The sequence below is a fragment of the Suillus fuscotomentosus genome, assembly GCF_016647785.1.
Source record: "Suillus fuscotomentosus strain FC203 chromosome Unknown F5891scaffold_337, whole genome shotgun sequence".
NCBI lineage: Eukaryota > Fungi > Basidiomycota > Agaricomycetes > Boletales > Suillaceae > Suillus > Suillus fuscotomentosus.
The window spans coordinates 7,225-27,086 of record NW_024539849.1 but is presented as its reverse complement, the minus strand read 5'-3'; the positions used below and the strand labels follow the sequence as shown (position 1 = coordinate 27,086).

Sequence of the window (19,862 nt, the reverse complement as noted above, 5' to 3'; positions counted from 1 at the left end):
TGTCAATATCAATCCTAGCACCTCCTCCAAGGCATAGCAGCATAATGTGCGTGATTCACCTGATGCACCCATACTGTGACTACTGCAGAGGCATAAAAAATATTTGCTGGGAACGAACAGGAGAAGCATATATAGTATGTTAACAGCTATGCAGCTTTGATAAGTGATTTTGTTTACTTGTTTTTTGGAGGATACTCAAATAAACAAAACATTACCAATGCCTCTAGCACCAAGTCAGAGGCATCTGGCAATGAGTCAGAATCTTCAGACTTCTCTGATGATGTGATCATCTTGAAGCACAAGCTAGCTAATTGGATCAATAAGAATCCAAAGAAGGTAAGAGGAAGAAGAGACAATGATGTAATCCTTTTGCACTGCAGGCATTTTCCCATGTTCCTCTATCAAACATCCAAAAAAAACATTAATTGAGAAGATAGAATTTTCCCCTTATTTTTCCTGTCAAAATATTGAAACAAAGTAATTCATGTTTCAATGATGTTCTGTGTGTGAGACATATACAAAAGATTAATTATGTTCCTTCAAGAATAATGCTGTATTTTCCATGTCTTGTCTTCGAAATAACAGCTAAAAATAATGTTGTTTTTCTTCTCTGTGTTTTTCAAATATATACAGAACATTTGAAAAACATAGTATATTTGAAGAACACAGAGAAGAAAATTAATATTATTTTTAGCTGTTATTTCAAAGACGATAGATGGAAAATACAGCATTATCCTTGAAGGAACATAATTAATTTTTGTATCATGTCTCACACACAAAACATCATTGAAACATGAATTACTTTGTTTTAATATTTTGAGAGGAAAAATGAGGGGAAAATTCTATCTTCTCAATCAATGTTTTTTGGATGTTTGGTGGAGGAACATGGGAAAATGCCTGCAGTGACATGGCTTTTTTTAACAGAAAAATAAAAAATGTCCATTTACTAGGTTTATTTTCAAGTTTATATTTTGCATATGACATAATATAGGATGTTGCCAGTTAATCATAAGAGAGATCAGCACAGGAGCCTCTTTGGTGACCTACAAGAACTTCTTAGCATAGATTGCCCAAGATTCCACAGATACTAGAAGGTACAATAATTTAGTAGAGGTATTCCTTTGATTTTGCAGTAGAGTTAAGAAAGTCAATCATAAGTTTGTTGATTGATATAGGAGGATGATGACAGGTCTAGATGTGAGTCTGCATTTTGATTTCATTGTTGATCATCTGAAGCTGTTTCAGGCATTTAAAGAATATCACATACATTTTGGTAGATCTATATACCTTTATCTGAGTATACGAGACAGTATATTCAAATGTTCACTATCTGATGTAATATCTACACTGCTATAGCATAAACATATCATATATTCATTAATATAACAAGTAACAGAGGTTGTATACTAAGCTATGAAATACTTTCCAAGCAAATGAGCTAATGATGAGTAATACATTCTGCATCAGGAAACCTTAAAAAATTGGTCAAGTCTGATAAGATAAGCCAAGTCTGGCAGGTCATTAAGTTCATTAAGATTGGCAAATTATCTAGATATCCCACTAAACTACACTAAATTATGCTAAATTGTAATATATTATTATAATGTCTTGATCATCTTAGCTAAGAGCATGATTTCTGATTTACCTTTTACAAGTCCTAAAGGTCACACAAGAGTGCTGAAGCATAATTAGGAAAAGTATAGGTTTCCTGATGTATCAGGTGAAACATGAGAAATTATTTTATCTCCTTCAATTCCTCTTTAATAATGGGCAGACTGGAACTTCTGCAATCCTACATAGTGATAGTGTATGTGTCCAACCTTTCATATATCAGTGAAGTCCACATAATAATTGCCAAAACTTACAATAGAGGATAATGACAATGCATAATCATTGGGTTCCTGCTTAATCACCTCATTACCTCCTTTTTCATAATGAACTGGCTGAAACCAACATCCTGAATCACTTTATCTGAAAAAGGATGTTACATTAGCATCACCTACACCAAAATTCCAGCAGCTTACCATCACTTTATATGCTTCATTATCTCCTATTCCATTCATGGAAGCTGTCATATTTTATGTTCCAAATCCAGATCTACAATGCAATTTTCTCCTAATCTTCAGATCTAACTAACTTCTCTTTTCTGTAACTTTCCCCTTTTGTATGTCTCTTTTTAGTTAACCTCTATTTCCAGTCATCCAGTTGTGTTTAAATTTGACTGTAATTACTTATCCAGACTCTGTTCATTTCCGACTTCATTTTATTATGTTTTATTATAATATTGATAGGCTTTCTACTTATTTCTGTCTCTGTCTGACTTGAGTGCCTTTCTCTGAAGTCTTAGTATTAATTCCAAGAACTAAACATCTCCACCTCTACCTTTAGTAGTCTATCTCTGATTGTTTCTACTCTAGACTTTATCCATAGTAGTCTTACCTCTAGTTTCTGAATGTCTGCCAGATTTCTCATGCTTCTGAATTCTGGACTTTGTCTATAAGCCCTCAGAAGTTAAAAGCACATACTCAGATAAGGGACATACTGCATGAGCTGAAGTCAAGCCCTTCTTGAGTATGTTTTTAACAGAAGTCTTTATGTAGTGGTACTAACTAAGCTATCTTCTAATTCCAAAGTATTGGAAACTGTGTCTTTATTCTTAGGAATGTCAGTAGTTTACAAATCACACATGTGATCTACTAACTGATTCTTCCATAGGATATTTCATGTATATACCACTCCTTATTGTATGTAAGACAGAGTTGACTAATAGAGGGCATTTGTGAATGTGTATGATATTCAGCCTTCTTGTACCCTGGTCTGTTTGTGTTGTTTTCTATTGATTTATTAGTACTTATCAAAATACAGGGTGTCACTTTTTTTGTGGGCATTAGAATATAAAAGGTGGCTAAATCCATTTTTTCCTTCATCAATTGTAATATCATCACCATGGATAAAGAAGTAATATATAGTGAGAAGAAAGGCATGTGTAATGAACATGTAATGGATAATGAAAGTTTTGGATATGTCAGCCACTCTTCAGATGTGTGCTAGACACTATATCTTCTCTCATCATAAGGATACCTTCTTTTTTGAAGAATGCAAACAGCTTGTTCATCTTCTTGTCAATCTGTGGGTAGTCACTGTATTTGCCAAACAATAGTATATCCTAGATCTTGAGAATATTAATATATGCCACACCCAGCCTGCACTTTGCAAGCTGCCTGTCCATCCTCTGAGTTGCCTAAGCTTTATTAGGTGCTTATTCATCTTTGCATGCAACTTATTTACCTGCATCCATAACCAAGTACCTCAAATGTAGATCAGACATTATATAATAATTACAGAATTCATCTGATCCGGACCTAACGATCACTTAGGTTGTCACATGTCAAGTTTAAAGTAATACTATGGGAAAATCGGTTGTGATAAGGGGACAGTATTACCATTGCCATTCCAAAGCTGCTGAAGTACAGGAAACAAGGAAGCCAATGCAAGAAAATGCATCAAATTCAAGGCAATGGCTATAGAGGGTCCAGGATTGAGTTTATACTGAATGTCTAGTGTCTAGATGGCCATTCAAAGATGATAGAGTACTCCATGTGAAAAGCCAGGCCTCTCACACAAGGCTGGGAGACTGAGTGGGTCTTGTATAGGTAATATGAGAGACTAAAGAGCAAAGTGAAAGAGAAGCTACTTGGGAATCCAGGAATGTCAGTCATGGAGGAGTTTATTTTTGTGTCTGAGGGGGTTTGAGAAGTGAGATTTGAAGAGAAATCAAGAAATAAGCACTTGAGTATCTGGGAACATCATTGTTCCAAAAATCCAATAGAGTCATGCCAGATGAGACTGTGAACAGCTGGTTTGAACCTAGGAACATCATCATTGCAAGATTAATACAAGCAAGTGGGGATAAGATATTAATATGGATGAAGCATTAGTTAGAGCCTCAGATTAACATTGATGTTCTGTGTATGAGGAGGTTTGAGGAGTGAAATCTGAAGAAAAATCGAGAAATAAGCCACTTGGACATCTGGGAACATTGTATATTAAATCTACTCCAGGTGTCTAATTATTAAATTTCAATGTTTTGAAAGTATGGGCTCCTTATTAGTAAAAATAGCAAATATCCATACGAGCTCAAAACTCCAGTCTATTTTAAGCTGGTCCTTGGCATATAAAGCAAGTATACATACTATGATAATGATATACAAACAGGCTGGATTATTTATGTAAGATTAAGAGACTGAAAACAGCCAAAATGTCAAAAGAGGGTTTTTCTATATTTTTGTTCTTGTAGCAGTATCCCATGTATGTTCTCTAGGCCAGCTATATGACAGACCTACTCCAAATATACATAGAAATAGACCCCTCACCTCAATTGAGGTCCAGTCCTACAGGAAAACCTTTCACAGTGGATGAGCCATCAGAAGAGGGAGGACATATCATGCAATAGGGGATTATCCTATCCTCCTGGGGCTCCTGATACATTATATCTTGTTGAATAGATTGTTTTTTTGCATATGTGCTATATCTATTGAGGTAGGGCACTTTAGGGGGTCAAATAAAGATGGTAATTCATTCATACATGCTCATAAACATGTTCTGAAATAATAGAACACTTACCCACCAAAGGTGCAAAAATGTGAAAATATTCTTTACCCTACCATATGTTAAATGGCCCCTGGAGGAGAAGCAGGCACACAAATACACAAAAAAGCAGTGTATTATACACATATATACTAAACTACTATTTATATAAGAACAGGAACCCATTGTGGTGTAGTGGTGAAGCTAGAGAGACATGTCCACAAAAGACAATTGTTGACAAAAGATTAACAAAAGAAACACAAAAACCAAATACATGGGAGTCAGGGATGTATATTTTCTTGGTAAGACTCACTCTGTGGCGGTCGCCTTGATCGAGGCACAAGGAACTGTCATGCCTGGTTATCATTGTGTGAGAATGTTCTACTCTACTTGTGCCATCATCTCAAGTCATTGCAATGAACTTCTACCTGCTGTCACAAATTCCAATGGAAGATCTACTGCCACTGCATGCTCTAGTAAATGATGAAGAAGACACAAGAATGTTAGCAGCCACACTGCTTGCTGGCATTGAGCTTGCTTGCCTCGATCATATCAAAGCACGGAACCCTGGATGACCTTTGCAAAGGTAAAAAGCAAGCATGTCAAACTTTGTTTGCACACTTTGTAACAAACTTTTGACAAACTTTGCATATGCATGCAATATTGCGCATGTACATGCATATTGTAGGTGCATAACTTCTTGCATTTGCACATATGTTAACTTTATCGTATCCGAGTGACCGAGTCGGTGCAGTTGAACCACATGCATCTTCTCCTCCGCCCACCATGTCATTCATCCCCGCCGCGACCCCCGCTCAACACAATCACTCCCTTGTGTTTCTAGCACAACTCGACAACCACGAGCCTGAGATTTCTCTACTTTGCTTGAACTAATCTTGTCCCCTGCACTTCCCAATAGCATAGCGCACCGAAAACCTCTTTGTCTTTGTCAAACTAATGTACAGCAGCCTTCTGATCTCTGTACTGCGGGTGCGTTCTACAAATTCATTAATATTCTTCAACTGCTTATCTTCATCAAGCGCATCGTAGCGATTTACAAGCCAAAGGAGGAAAATTGCTTCTCAGACCCGAGCGTAGCTGCCTTTGACTCCGTATCAGAACCAAGTGTTCCACTCATCGCACGAGCACAATCCTGTCGCATCCATCGTGCAAGCTAGTGTGCCCATTCCTGTTGGACTTGACCTGGACACGTGGATTGTGCCGTCAATGCAAGATTGCGTCACAGAAGAGGGTGGCGATGGAGGTGAGCACTGTTCACTACATCCTATCACATGCACTGACCATGTGTCCTATAGCTGGCTACCTCTGGACTGGTTCAAGTAGACGACAACCACGATAGCTAGAGGGTGCATGATGAGATGGATGGTGGGATGGCGGGCGGGATGGCGGACAAAGCGCAGCGAGCAGCGATGGCATACCCTACTCATCTAATGATAGTGATACCACCCTAACCCTAGCAATACCTATAGATAATTCTTATTTGTCTGCATTAGATGTATATCGATGTGTTTTTGGATCAAATCGAGTGATATTTCGTATGTAAATGTGTATCAGTAGGTCTAGACAGATCAAGAATCGTATCTAAATGTCTAAATTGTTTCTCGATGTCATTCTTTTTCTGTCTCGAAAAGTCTCATTTGTCTAAATACATCGAAATACATCGATAGATTTCATGGGCCTTTATTTTTTAGATATCTATATACGTATATCTACCCGATTCTTGTCGATTTTCACTGGGCATCAATGCCCATGGTTGTAATAAAAGCACAATTGTTCTGACTTTCATACAATAGTTACCACGGAGTGTTGTGATGTGGATCAGCAAGTAGTTAAGTGTAGCAAAGATAAGGTTCTTTGCATTTTGCACAAAATTAGAGTTTTACCGTCTCGAATTTCTTAGATTTCTATCTATCTCATTCTGTACTTGGACGTCTATTGCTACCTATCTACCTCATTCTTGTCGATTTTCACTGGGATTGATGTCCAAATATTTGAATTCATTCTGACTTCTGGCTTTGCCAGTCAGTTGTATGAGTAGCCCATCACACATCCTGATATCAATTTGCACAGCATTCCTTGCCTGAATCAGTGTTCACTTAACACAGGTGGAGCCCTTGACCTCATACTTCATTATCTCAACTCCACCATGCAAGAGACTAGCCTCCAGCAGATCTTTGTATTGATTCCTGCCATTTTCTCACTATCTCACATTTGGACTTCCATGCTCTTACAAACCCTTCATTCTATGACTGATGCCAGAATTCAATAGTTATAGGGACCCGATTTTGAATGGTGTAGTACATTTATGATTGCAAGTCACCCACGACTGCAAGGAACCTTCGGAAGCATTGACGGGCTCAAATTGCCTGTGCAAACCTCTGAGGATGATAACATTGAAAACACTACCTACAACAGGTGGCTATCTGAGCATTTCATAAGTTCTGTTATAACATTTTTGGCTTAAGGTATGTTGTCTCATCTTTTGCAATTGATTGTGCTTGATTTTTTTCTTTACAAAGGCATCATGATTGCAGCAAGGACCAATGCACCTGGTAGCTGGCATGATTCTCATGTCGCATCCCACATTCATGCTCAACTTCAACTACACACACCTACCAACCATTACATTGTCATGGATACTGCCTTCCCTCATGGGAGATCCTCTATTGATGGGCGCATTTGTGCACCTCTGAACATGACCAGGTTTTATGTGGCTCAGTTGCCGAGATAGCGGAACAAATGGCCTTTAACCATGAACTACTTTCTTACTGACAGACTGCAGAATAGGGTATGTGAGCTATCCAAGGGACCTTTGGAAAGCTACATCTACCACTCAGTATTGCTAATGAAGAAGCTCACAGTGATCTCATCTGAATATATTTTCAGCTGCACAATCTCTGTGCCATACATGTTGGAATCACAAAAGGATGGACAAGAGGACAGTCAATCTCTCACATGGTACATTGGTACCCTAAACACACTGGGAAACTATGTAAATAGCATTGTACAACTTGTAACTGTTCCTTTTGAACAGTCTTGAAAGGTTCATCAGCCAAGTACTCAAAGTTGGGGTGATCAGAATACTTAAGAATCCAGATGGCCCACATCTTTGAAGGTGGGGTAGCTTGGGGGCCTCAGATGCAGTACTTTCTCTCTTGTCAGTCACAGAGCTGCTGGCTTAGGGTAACAGTACAATTTTGACCAGGCAGTATAGGTATTGGACTGCAGTTAAAATCTGTATATTCGAAGATGTTATGATGAAGGAACGACTGTCACTAAGCTGAAGATGAGTGAGGTGGCAACTTGCATTGTGGATTAGTCAAGATTAGTCAGTGGATTGTGTTAATTATGTAGTGACTTCACCATTATTTAGTTCGAAGACATTTAAGACATTTAAGACTTCCAAGACTTTGAGAACTTTGAGGACACTTTGAAGACATACCATATTAGAATATGTTTGTAGTTATTTACATAGACTTGACTATAGTCCAGAGTTCATAGTTCTAAATACTTTGTGCATTAACTTTGAACTCTCAGTTGATTCTAATAGGAGGTGCCACAGCTGCAATTGAAGGATGCATATACTATTGTAGTAGCATCCGGTCAACATCATGGATGAGATCACCTCTATTGAGAAACACCACCACAAGATCAATGAGATAAATAAACCAACAGAGGAGCACATCACCAAGTATAACCGCCTTTGCAGCGAGCTTAGTGAGCTGTAAGGTGCATTAGTTTTAATAGGAAAATGGGGAATCATTACATACAATGAAGGTAAGCAGCAATCAACCTTATTCATGGAATGGATCCGGTAGCATAGCAATCGCACAGTATTGTCAGCATGTAACATTGGAACGGTTCCAGTGGAGGCATATATATCTAGAGTTGATACATTGATGGTTGCCTACAGACACACTCTTGGCAGATGGCAAAGCCTTGGCAAACCACTTGTCATGAAACAAGTCATTGCATGAGCACAAGGAAATGTTGGAAGAGCTGTGGGCAACATCCTGCAATTGGTAAAGGCACCATACAATAATGTACCAGAGGAAGAGTGGGTTGCAGCAGCACAAGGCAAAATACAGCATGTTTTTTCCTGTTAGAACACACCTCAACATGGACTCATGTCTTTCTTGAGAGCTCCATCTTACTGATCTTAGCTAAGTACATGTCGCAACAGAGTCAAAATCTGTGTCTTTCAAACCATGCAGGTTCAAAACCTGCTTGCAAATTGTAGTGCTTGGTGCTTAGTATGGAAAAGCAGCACTTCATATATATCTAGATTGATCAGAAGGATGATGGCCCATGACCAAGCTAGTTATAAGCAAAAGTTGAACACCAACAAACAGCCATACCACCAAACACAGGCCATGCATCAAAGCAATTGTGTAGCTGTGAGTAGTCAAGACACTCAACTCTACATTCATCTTCTGTGATATGATGGAATGCCTAAGGATGAGGTGAGAGAGAATTGATGCCTGCATCATGGAGAATGTACTACAGAATATGTCTTTCACACATGACTAGGAAAATTTATATCATTAGTTGTATATGAATACAAAACCAATGTAATCCCTGAGGTGGCTATGTTACAATCAGCCTCTTGGCTAAGAAAATTGTTCAATTGAATTGAACAACTTCCATTAGCAGGAGATGGTGTCACACCCACCATGCTGCATTCACTGGTAGGTGGGAGACCACAGCCTGAGAGAGGTTGCAAGATAGGAAGAGCCAGAGTTGTTGGGATGATCATCCAACAACCTAGTAGCTTCTGAAAGCAAAGGAAAACATTAGATAGAAAGAACATAATGGAATGCTGATGACTTTTCAGATGACAAGCTGGCTGGTGTAGTAGTTAGCCATCTTAAATGAGCTTTAAAGACACTACTTAGAACTTACTATGTTGTTTGTTCAGCAGCCTCTAGAATATTGCATAAGTACCATTGTATGGATCCAAAGACTTGGGATCACAGATTGTGATTAAGGGTGATTCTGTTGACTCTCTGGACTCTTCCAATTGCAACAAAACTCAGATTTTTGGGGAATTTGAATTTCTGGATCTATCCATAGCACATGCTCCTCTATGCTGTAAATCTGGACTCATACCAGTCCTTAATGATTTCTCGCTTCTTTTTGAACATTCAGATAGTTGAAGTGATAGCATCGCCAACAGCATGCAATGAGGAGAACTGGTAGCCATGATAGGAAAGAACACAAGCTAAAAATGACTGAGCGGAGACACAGAAGGGGGATAACTTCAAAATCATCAAAACAACACAAAGGTCTAGGATATCAGTGTGACAGAATCTGCATCCTGAAACCTGGCCTAATGGTAGTCTGTGCCCATCTGTGTGGTGCGGAATTAGGGATGGTTTCGATGGGTTGACATTGAGGCGCTTCAATTGAACAGTCCAGCTAAGAGAGAAAGCCAAGCCTCTCATACAAGGTTGGAAACCTGGTCTACTGTGCATGTAATTAACTAGGTGACATGAGAAGCCAAAAGCAAGCCTAGAAAGAAGCTGCTTAGGAGTCTGGGAATGTCATCATTTCAAGAATCCAAGTCAGTCATGAAGTTGTTCAAGTGGTTTAAACCTTAGATTAATTTTAATGTTCTGTGTGCAAAGAGATTCAAGGAGCTAGATGTAAAACCAGTTGAGAGAGAAGCTACTTGGAATCCAGGAATGTCATTGTTCCAAGAATCCAATGGAGCCATAGATACATCACAGTTGCCCTCAAGTGACGGAGTGTGAGTAGGATGAGCCACATGGTGAAGGTATATCAACAATAATCATCCTGGGCGAGGACAGATGGGAACTTCACACAGTGAAATATTTGATCGCTACTGACCAATATCCTTTCCTTGATATACCACAGTGTACTCCTAGCCAAACTGCCTTCCTGCACTCACAATAGTTTCTAGATACCGCTTGTGCAAGGGCATCAATGGTGCCACCAACTAGATGCCCCTCAATAAATATGCTATAGTGTCTGAAGTGCCTTGTGTGATTCTTCACCACAATCAAGGTTCAGGGACAGGTTATTGGAGATCCTGACATGTTTTTAGAATTCTAAGACTCCAGTAGTGATGCAAAGCTGTTCTGGATCTTTGAGGTTACCTTCACACAGACCAATGAAAATTTGGCGACAAAGATCCAACGGTATAAGGAAAGATGCAAGGATCTTGTCTCCATCACTATCATCAACCCCTGGGAAATACCCCATTACCAAAGACTTAAGGACACATTGGCACTGGCAGAGTGGGCCAGGGAGAGAGATATCTTTGAATGTGACAATGATGTTCCAGCTTATGGGCCAGTCATATCCAATGTCTCATATCAGTGGGTGTCACCATTGAAAATCACTAGCATATTCACCGACAATCATGTGTTGATCTTCTATATCTTGTATGACTGGTATCGTGAGGTCACTCCAATCAAAGCAAAGTCTGATGTTTTTGAAGTGTTTAAATCATTCAAGGCATATCTGAGAACCAGTCAGAGCAAAAAATTAAAATTCTAAGAGACAACAAGGGAGGGGAGTACATGAGCAACACATTTTGCAGTTCACAGCATCTTGTGGCATAGAGCGCCAACAGACTGTTAGAGCGCGACCCCAGCAGAATGGAGCTGCTGAGATAGCTAATAGACTGCTATCGGAGCGCCTCACCACCATGCTGGACGAGTCTGGACTGCCCAAGACTTTCGGGGAGAGGCTCTGTCTGCCCTAGTCCATGTGTGGAACAGATGCCCTACTAATGCTGTCAAAAGCGCTACTCCCTATGAATTGTGGCATGGAAGGAAGCCAGACATCTCCCATCTTTGAGTTTGGGGTTGCACAGCCTATGTGCATGTGCAGAAGGACAAGAGAGCAGGACTGGGATCTCATATGAAAACATGTGCATTTATTGGGTATTCTCAGGGCTACAAGGGCTGGAAGTTCTATAATCCCACTACTAAGAAGACAATCATTTCAGAACGAGCTGACCTTGATGAAAGGTATGCCCTGTTGTTTCCCCAGAACAAAAGTCAGATTGCCACCATGCCTACTCCTGCTGCTGCACCTCTCATCATCCCCTGCTGTTGCCCACATTGTTGCTCCCCCACCTATTAGAATAAGCTGAGGGTTCAAAATCAATGCACAATAATATTAAGTAGCTATTCTAATGTACTGTACCTGAGAGTTCAAAGTCAATGCACGAAGCATTTAGAATTATGAACTCTGGACTATAGTCAAGTCTATGTAAGTAATGGGTCTAATTTATGAACACACTATCATTAGTTGTGATACAATACAAGGGGGACCATTGAACATATGCCCAGGGTACATACCATGAGATCTTCTTCACCAGGGTGGTCATAGGCAGTACAACATGTGAAATAGGGTTTCCCCAATGCACACCACCTATAGAGTGATAGGCATACCATAAGATATATGTTCTGATAGGCACTAAATCTCAGAATCAGTTGGAACTTGGATATATTGAGTGAAGTAAAGCTTATCTGCATCCTTGGCTGATCAATCAAGTCCAGAAACCAGATCGCAATACAGTGATGATCCAGTAGAGTGTGCAGATGAGTGGATAGATGTTGCCTGTAAAATGTGAGGACTCCTACCTAGTACTGTTGTCAGGTGAGTGGTTTGCTTCATCTGTCTTCCATCAATAATTAATCAACATTGATAGGTCAAGTGAGTTAAAGCTTACCTTCATTCCCAAGGTTCATGACCTGATCAATTAAGTTTTGAAATCCAGATCATGATACAGCAAAAGTGGAGGAGCATGTTTGTGAAAGGTCCCCATGCATCATCCAGTAGGCTGGCCATAATGCTGATACTCACTCCATCGCATAAGACTTCAATGATGGTGTTGACTTTGCGCTCGAGTATAGAGATGTTGGTTTTAACAAAATGGGATATGGACTCTGGTTGTGGTGTTCCAGTATTCCTTCACAATACAAAAATTGATAATGAATGCAGTGTGCCTCAGATAGCCAAGACCCATCAAGACATCCTGTGGTTTGATATCACCATGAACATAATATTAGAATCAGCTGGAAGTTCAAAGTCAATGCACAATAATATTAAGTAGCTATTTTACATCTGACCTCTGATCGGATCAGAAACTTTGCCCGTTCATGGCACTCACTGCCTACTAGATTGCCAGGGAAGAGGAGACATCAGTAGTTGTTTGCCTTGATTGCTGCCTAGGCAGTTGATTTATTCTTTGAGTCCACAAATCAACACTCTATATATGATAAAAAATTGAGTCAATGGAATGGCATTTCCTACAGGACTTCAAAGTAATTCTGGAGGTCAGTACTAATGTCTTTGCAACCTATGTTGCATTTAATTATGTAATGTCAGTAGATTGTCTTCTCCTGCTGTTCTAGCTTTGTCTAGTAAAAGGAAGGTGCCAGAAGTCATGAAAGCGATAACGGTACCAGCGGCAGCCATATCATCAACACAGGAATGCGCAAGGCAACCACCACTCCTGCAACTTCATCTTCATCCTCACCTGGTTTAATGCACACTGACCCTGCAGATTTGACAACACCAATGACATCAACTTTGGCAAAAATAGCATCATATTAATTAGTACTCACATGGCCTAGAGGAAAGGATGCTGATAAGTGCATCCTCGAGCACCTACTGGATAACTAGTATAAGCATTTCAACAAGGGAACTATTCGCAATATCACCCAACATCTGCAAGTAATTCTGCGACCTCACCACCACCAAACATGTCACAGTCGGTACAGTATTGGTCAATGAGCTAACAGGACACCCAGTTTCTGATGAATGGATGTGCAACTATGATGCCAAGCACTTGCAAAGCATGGCTGAGTTGTAGCAGACCATTTCGCACCATTGTGCTGCATTCATGCAACCATGGTCGAAGGGCAGGCAGTCACTTGTGTCCTAGATCAAGGCATTGAAGTTGTTGTGATGCCGGCAGCTGTATGGAAATTGCTTGGTGTTGGTTTGCAGTCAGACCATCGCTTAAACATGGAATCAGTAAATACCAACAAGGACATAACACTCAGCATCATCGAGAATGTACCACTTGATTTTGGAGGGAGACCACTGTACTTCCAAGTACAAGTCATACCTTGTGCGAGCTTCAAGATTCTTCTTGGCTGCCTGTTCTTTAAGCTGACTACTTGCCACATGTTTGATCTCCCTGACAGGGAGCAGGATATTTTGGTTACTGACCCCAATATGCGCAAAGAGCTGCACATTCTGACACTACCTTGAGTAAAGTGCTGTGTGCCAACCACACCTAATAACCTAATATCAAGCGACGCACAGGGAATAATGAAGGGATAGATGTGAAAGGATGCCTGACAAAGACAAGACAAGCACACAGCTTGCATGACTACCATGATTCAGTGCATTTTCCCAAAAGTCCGAAGCATTGTCAGTTGTATACCACGTGGCGGGTGTCTGGTCGTTCACATGCCCGCCTGCAGTCACGAATGTTGCGTACGTCCCACAGCGATCGCGCAATCCATCGAGCTGGGAGTCGTGAGTGAGCATGGACATCACTGGACAAATGACACACCTACCTCCTGCTTAATTTTCTCTGTAGTTGCTACTACATCTCATGCGGCCGCAATGTTGTTTGCACACGAGCTGCTCGTTTTGAGCGCCCTGTGTTCCATAAGCTCAGCTATAAAGACTTTTCTCCTCGCATGACAATGCATGTGGGTGCAACGTTGGGTCTTCTTCGACAAGTTTGCGGACTTCCTTCATGGTGTACTTGCTTCCGGTTGGTAGGTCTGTGAGATAAAGTGACAGTGAGAATACAAAAAAACTGGAATGAACGTAACAGAAACAAACCTGCATTAAGTTCCTTTGCCTTGGCATGAACAAGCGCGTTCATGAGTTGAGGTGCTCGCAATTTCTTGTAGTGAGTGTGGAAGTTCAACAGGCTCGTGTGGGTATAACTGCTGGCCAGGATTGCATCTGACCAGCATGAATTATCGCCTTTGTCATTAAGGCGAGCCTCCAGTGAGTTGTGAGAGTTAGAGTCGTCATCCGGAGAAGGTAAACGCGGGATGTTGCTTGCAGGGGTGTGTGATTCATCATCCAGAGAAAGTAGATGTGGAACAATTGAGAATGTCCCGGACTCGGCAGTATCTTCGTCGTTGTGCAAGGATTGGTCGAAGGAAAATGTTTCGAAGTCGGTGGTATCTCCGAAACGGCTGGAAGAGTCAGTATCCCAGGGAAATACGCCCCTGGTGCTCATTCCAGGTGGGAAATGTATCATTCTATGAAATGGCGGCACAATTGGGCTTTCATTTGAATTCGTGAAGGGTACATTGACAGCTCAATATCTTCAAAAAAGGAGTGATGTGAGAGTGGAAACATCAAGGAAGAAATTTGCATACTGAAGACAAAATGAGTGCGTCTGGATCCATGGAGTCACTGCTGCAGGGCTGTCTATACATTGTGTATCTTGATGTGATAGTGTCTGGTGAATCCTGCAGCGTGACACAATTGCGGTAGTGTAGAGAAAACCACACGCGTCACGCTGATCAACAAACAATGCATGTCATGCATCCTGGTCTACATTTCAGACCTAATTTATTTCCTGATATTTTCTTACCATTCTCTTAGTAAGTGTCATCCGCTCCAAGATCACATGCTACCGCGCAGTGATCAATTACAAGCCCCTATTTCTAACATAATAATACATAGTACTTACGGGGTAATCTGCAATTGAGCTGCTCAGCCTTCTCCCAGGTGCGCGCTCAGTCGTTGGCATCCTATGGTAGGGTGGTATGGCCAGCACCTGAAGAAAAATTCACAGTCAACACCGACAATGCAAAGCCCAAATTGAAGAACTCACAGTTAACACTGACAATGCAAAGTCCAAACACAAATTGGAGAAGACATGGGGTAAACCCACAGCCGACACCGACAATGCAAAGTCCAAAATCGAGGAGACACCGACAATGCAAAGTCCAAATGTGAGGACAACACCGGCAATGCAAAGTCCAAGCGCAATGGTGACACCTAAAAATTCAAGTCAGAACGTGGATTCAAGAAGGGTTGCCCCAAGCCTCCAACACTGAGAGCCTGGAGAACCACCTAACAAGGAGAGTTAGAAAGTATGACTTTAAGGAGGTACTTACTTGAGTTTTCCGGTTGCCAAATGCTTGCTTACAGTCGCAGAGGCCTCTGTGCAGCATAAAAGTGCGCACATATTCGAGCTGTTGACTGCAGGGGAGACGAAACAACAAAGTACCATGAGCACTTTTGCTTCCGAGTCTGGACTGACCTCAATCAGAACTTTCCGAGACACGATTCTCGACTGACTTTGATCCGAAATTTCCAAGACACGATTTCTTTGACAAACGCTAGTAAGTACATCACCATGACATGCCTTTCCCAATTAATTGACGCACATGAACTCTTGATAGCAGGTGGCATATAAGGTAAGTAACTACTGACAGCTACATAATCTTTAACTTGCTGACCAACACTTTCAACAGCAATCTCGGGGGAATGGACAAAAGGATGCAACAATGGGCAGCCACGGAACGATGGATGTCCGATTCTGCATAAGTACTGAGCATTGACATCTTTGCTCTCACCATTCAGTTTTGCTTATCTTTTTATCTCTTTCAGTGTTCGTTCAACTCAAAATGAGAAGGCGCATATTTGTATGGCAAAGTCAGTCTTTTCTTCAATATGTTTTACTTCTCATCTCTGACTGCATCATTCAACAGGATTCGCACTGCGTATGTTCGTTTGGTTATGAGTGACTGCAAAGCTGACACTCGTTTCAGCAGGAAGGCCACCCAGATCACACAGCCGTCAGGAGGTAAGGTAGTGCTTGCCTCTATGTTATTAATCTCATTATATCTAGATGAACAACAGGATCCTTTGTCAGACGATGACACTACATATCTTCTGCGCACCACCGACATCAAAACCCTGACCATCCACGAACTGCAAGTCTCAATCTGCGAGTGGCAGTATGATTGGGGCCCTGCCAATATCTGGGAGAAAGTTTTCAATGAAAAACTTTGGCTGGCCCAAGACCGGAGCAACTGTGCGGTCAACCATTTTTTTAGCCAATGTGAGGAACACACCACGCTCGGACGAGCTCTACTCAGTGACTTAAAGCGCATTGCGTATGGTCCGTGCAGTAATGGTAAACAGGTGAGGGATAGATGTATGCGAATGTATGATCAGGTTTTGATGGTGTTGTCAGAGGTCAAGTTTTTTGAGGTCAAACTTGACGAGTACACTCCAGCTATTCCATTATCTAGGATATCTTCTGCACAATACTATGAACATGCTTAATATACAATTTATTTGACACACGCTATGAACATATTGAAGACAATTCATTTGGCTTTTGAAAATGTTCAGTGCACAATTCACATGCGTGATGAGATCTATTGAGAGTGGACATATACATGGCAAACATGGCAAACATCATGGTGAACATGTTTGCTATCACCACATAACACTCTCGGATTCAACTATGAGACAGAATTATAGTCTAAAATTATGATAGAATAGCTAGGATTGCGTCCTCCGATACTGTTAGTTACATCCGAGGCAGGAAAATGAATTGTGTAGTGAGCTTACTGCATATTCGTGTTCAACGGCCAATTTACATGACTCATTCAAGTTGCCTCCAGTTCCAAATTCTTGGTAGTGCCACATACGAAATGTGCACCACACAAAATATCGGATTCTGTCCTGTAATGTGAGCACAATTACTTTATTACACGTATCCTATCATTTCATTCAAACTGAACTCATCACTCTGCATGAAACTGAAGAAGCCCTCCTTGAGAATACAATTTGGCATGCTAGATACATTGTTATAGTAGTTAGGTACACTAAATCTAGCTGTTGCTCAGTTCTTGGGACGGATCATCAAAATAAGACCAGAGCTCATCAGAGCCGGAGGATGATGTGGTAAGTGTTGGACTAGATGGCATTTGGGAGGGACCGGAAGAGCAGAAAGGTCCTCCAACTGTAGGTACTGCATGTACAGCACCCTGACAGTAGTGCTAAGTGTACAAGGCCAGTGCATCAGGCCAGTGTTCACAATGCATGTGAGCGGCACCCTTGATGCCATCAACACGAGCCTTTGCATCAAGCCTGAGGTTGCTGAGTTAAAAACGTAGATAATCGAATGAGAAGAACGTACCAGTTGAAGAAGATGCCAACCTCTTGCCCTATGGTAACTACATAATATCCATGGATTTTCACTCCGCTTGGAGGATGAAGCTCATCTGGATGGGGGATGTACGAGTCATATGGCACTGTATCGATGGGTGGGGTTGAATCAGCGGGTGAGTGTGTCAGAGGGGATCCAGAAGGTGATTCGGAGGGCTGGAAAGAATCAGCAGGAGTGATGGTAGACGTTGGTGGTGTGGATGGTGGGGGCTGGTCGTTGATCTTGAAAGTGACGGACTCCTCAATGGTCTTCTTGGTATATGTGACAGAGTCGAAACTGACGTCTGATTTCATTAGTGAGGATCGAAACAAACAAATATTGAAGCTTACCTGATATCTTCATGGCCTGCATGAAGTCCTCTAGACCCCCACTTTTCCTCATACTTGTCGTTGACATTCGGGATGATGTCGATTTTCTGGAGCTCATTTTCACGCTGACAGAGAACAAGCTCAGAGGTCAGTAAACTTAATGTCACGTGCATCCATAAGCTCACCTGAATACATCTCGATGTTGATTGAAAAAATTCCCGCATCCGCTCAATATCATGGCCATGTCGAAAGCTCGCAATCGAATAGGACTGTCTAGTCGAAAGGTTCGTGAGTTAAGCTCGAAGCATGATCAGAGTGGTTACCGTGTGGCCACTAACACAGTGTATGGGCCTAGGGCTCTGTCTCAGTGAGCCACGAGCATACAGGTCTGGAGAAAAGAACGTCTGCAAGGTGCATCACATGCTAATACCTTTATAGAATTGTTATTGACTTTACCTATTATTAGTGTTGACCACGGAACAACGCGAGGCCTTAGAAGCCTTGATTGAGCGCCAAGATAACACAGATGATGTCATGTTCGAGGCCGGAGACATGTCGACTGATGTCAACGAGATCTTGCGAGAACGACACATCGACATAGGAGTTGTCGAGGACCTCGCTCGTGAGATCGTGGGAGATTTCTGGAAACCATAAGTCTATCTAAACTTGTGTCAACTTCAAGTCCTCTTACCTGGGATGGGGCAACAGCATTACATCAAGAAGCAACACATGACGGATCGACCATTGCACGTGGCGTGATCGAATACAGCGATGTGTGGACGCATTCAATATCCAGCTGCCAGCTATCACAAGCGCATTTCTGGAGTAGAGTCTGGACTGTGAACTAAGTGGTAAAAAGGGCTTCTTTGATCAAAGGTGTGTGCTGGAGGAGGCTAACTCAGATCTCTGGACAGGTAAAGTCATTGACGTATTCTGTGAGTTGTGCCCTCTCACGCTGTGAGATTGTTCCCTGACGGCATACTACATAATAGACGCTAAGAACACAGCTCTCACAATCAGCGCAAAAGACACATATATTGCATCTGCCCTTGTCCATCACGGCGTGATCCCATGTTCACCCATTTCACCATCTGTTGTCATCACCATTGATGCACTCAAGCTATATCGTATTGCTCATTTTCGAAGCCCTCACTTTTCCATGCAGGCATTCAGCAAGACACTTTGCAATCTACATGGGGTAAGTTACTCAATTTTGCAGTTTATTATCATGCTTATGAATAAAACTTTCAAGGTCAAGTATCATCGCTACCTTTCACGCCAACTCACAATCACCTTCGACGTTTACATGCTAATTCGCAGTTCTGTAGATTCTCTGGTAGCTGAGGCCCTCAACCGGGATTCTCTGGATTGGCGGCTCAAACACGCCTGTCCCCTGTGTACCTATACTCTCAAGGACGAGGTACCTCTCATATTCACTCTGCTATTCACTATGGATGGCAACGACTCCCTCAAGCATATCCTTCGTCGAACTCTTGGCATAGATGAGAACGATAGCGGGGAGTCATCTGAACTTCCCACCACGCAGCACGTCCGAGGGGATCATTATCTCTCGTGTGACTATGTTAATCAGTGGAGCAAAGTAGGCATTGAGGACTCAGAGGTACGTCTACTATTTCATTTAACAACAGGTTTTTTTTGACTCATTTGCAGGTTACGCTTGATTCAGACTCGTTGGGAAACCCTTGCACGGAACAGTGGAACAACATGGACGAGGAGAA

The 19,862-nt window shown here is 41.5% G+C and overlaps 3 protein-coding genes across 3 annotated transcripts; 1 reads left to right on the top strand and 2 right to left on the bottom strand.

The window, feature by feature from the left end:
• Positions 1-14,274: 14,274 nt before the first annotated feature.
• F5891DRAFT_989688 (uncharacterized protein) lies at positions 14,275-15,803 on the bottom strand (the record flags this gene model as incomplete). The annotated part of the gene is made up of 8 exons (XM_041378067.1): positions 14,275-14,387; positions 14,449-14,879; positions 15,058-15,092; positions 15,218-15,256; positions 15,317-15,403; positions 15,461-15,627; positions 15,648-15,702; positions 15,747-15,803. 8 exons carry the CDS (start codon positions 15,801-15,803, stop codon positions 14,275-14,277), a joined length of 984 nt encoding a protein of 327 aa, XP_041216393.1.
• A 502-nt stretch (positions 15,804-16,305) lies between these two features.
• F5891DRAFT_1201895 (uncharacterized protein) lies at positions 16,306-16,923 on the top strand (the record flags this gene model as incomplete). Its single annotated transcript, XM_041368915.1, has 3 exons — positions 16,306-16,355; positions 16,407-16,438; positions 16,484-16,923. 3 exons carry the CDS (start codon positions 16,306-16,308, stop codon positions 16,921-16,923), a joined length of 522 nt encoding a protein of 173 aa, XP_041216392.1.
• A 722-nt stretch (positions 16,924-17,645) lies between these two features.
• F5891DRAFT_1201894 (uncharacterized protein) lies at positions 17,646-18,108 on the bottom strand (the record flags this gene model as incomplete). Its single annotated transcript, XM_041368914.1, has 2 exons — positions 17,646-17,736; positions 17,786-18,108. 2 exons carry the CDS (start codon positions 18,106-18,108, stop codon positions 17,646-17,648), a joined length of 414 nt encoding a protein of 137 aa, XP_041216391.1.
• Positions 18,109-19,862: the final 1,754 nt, after the last annotated feature.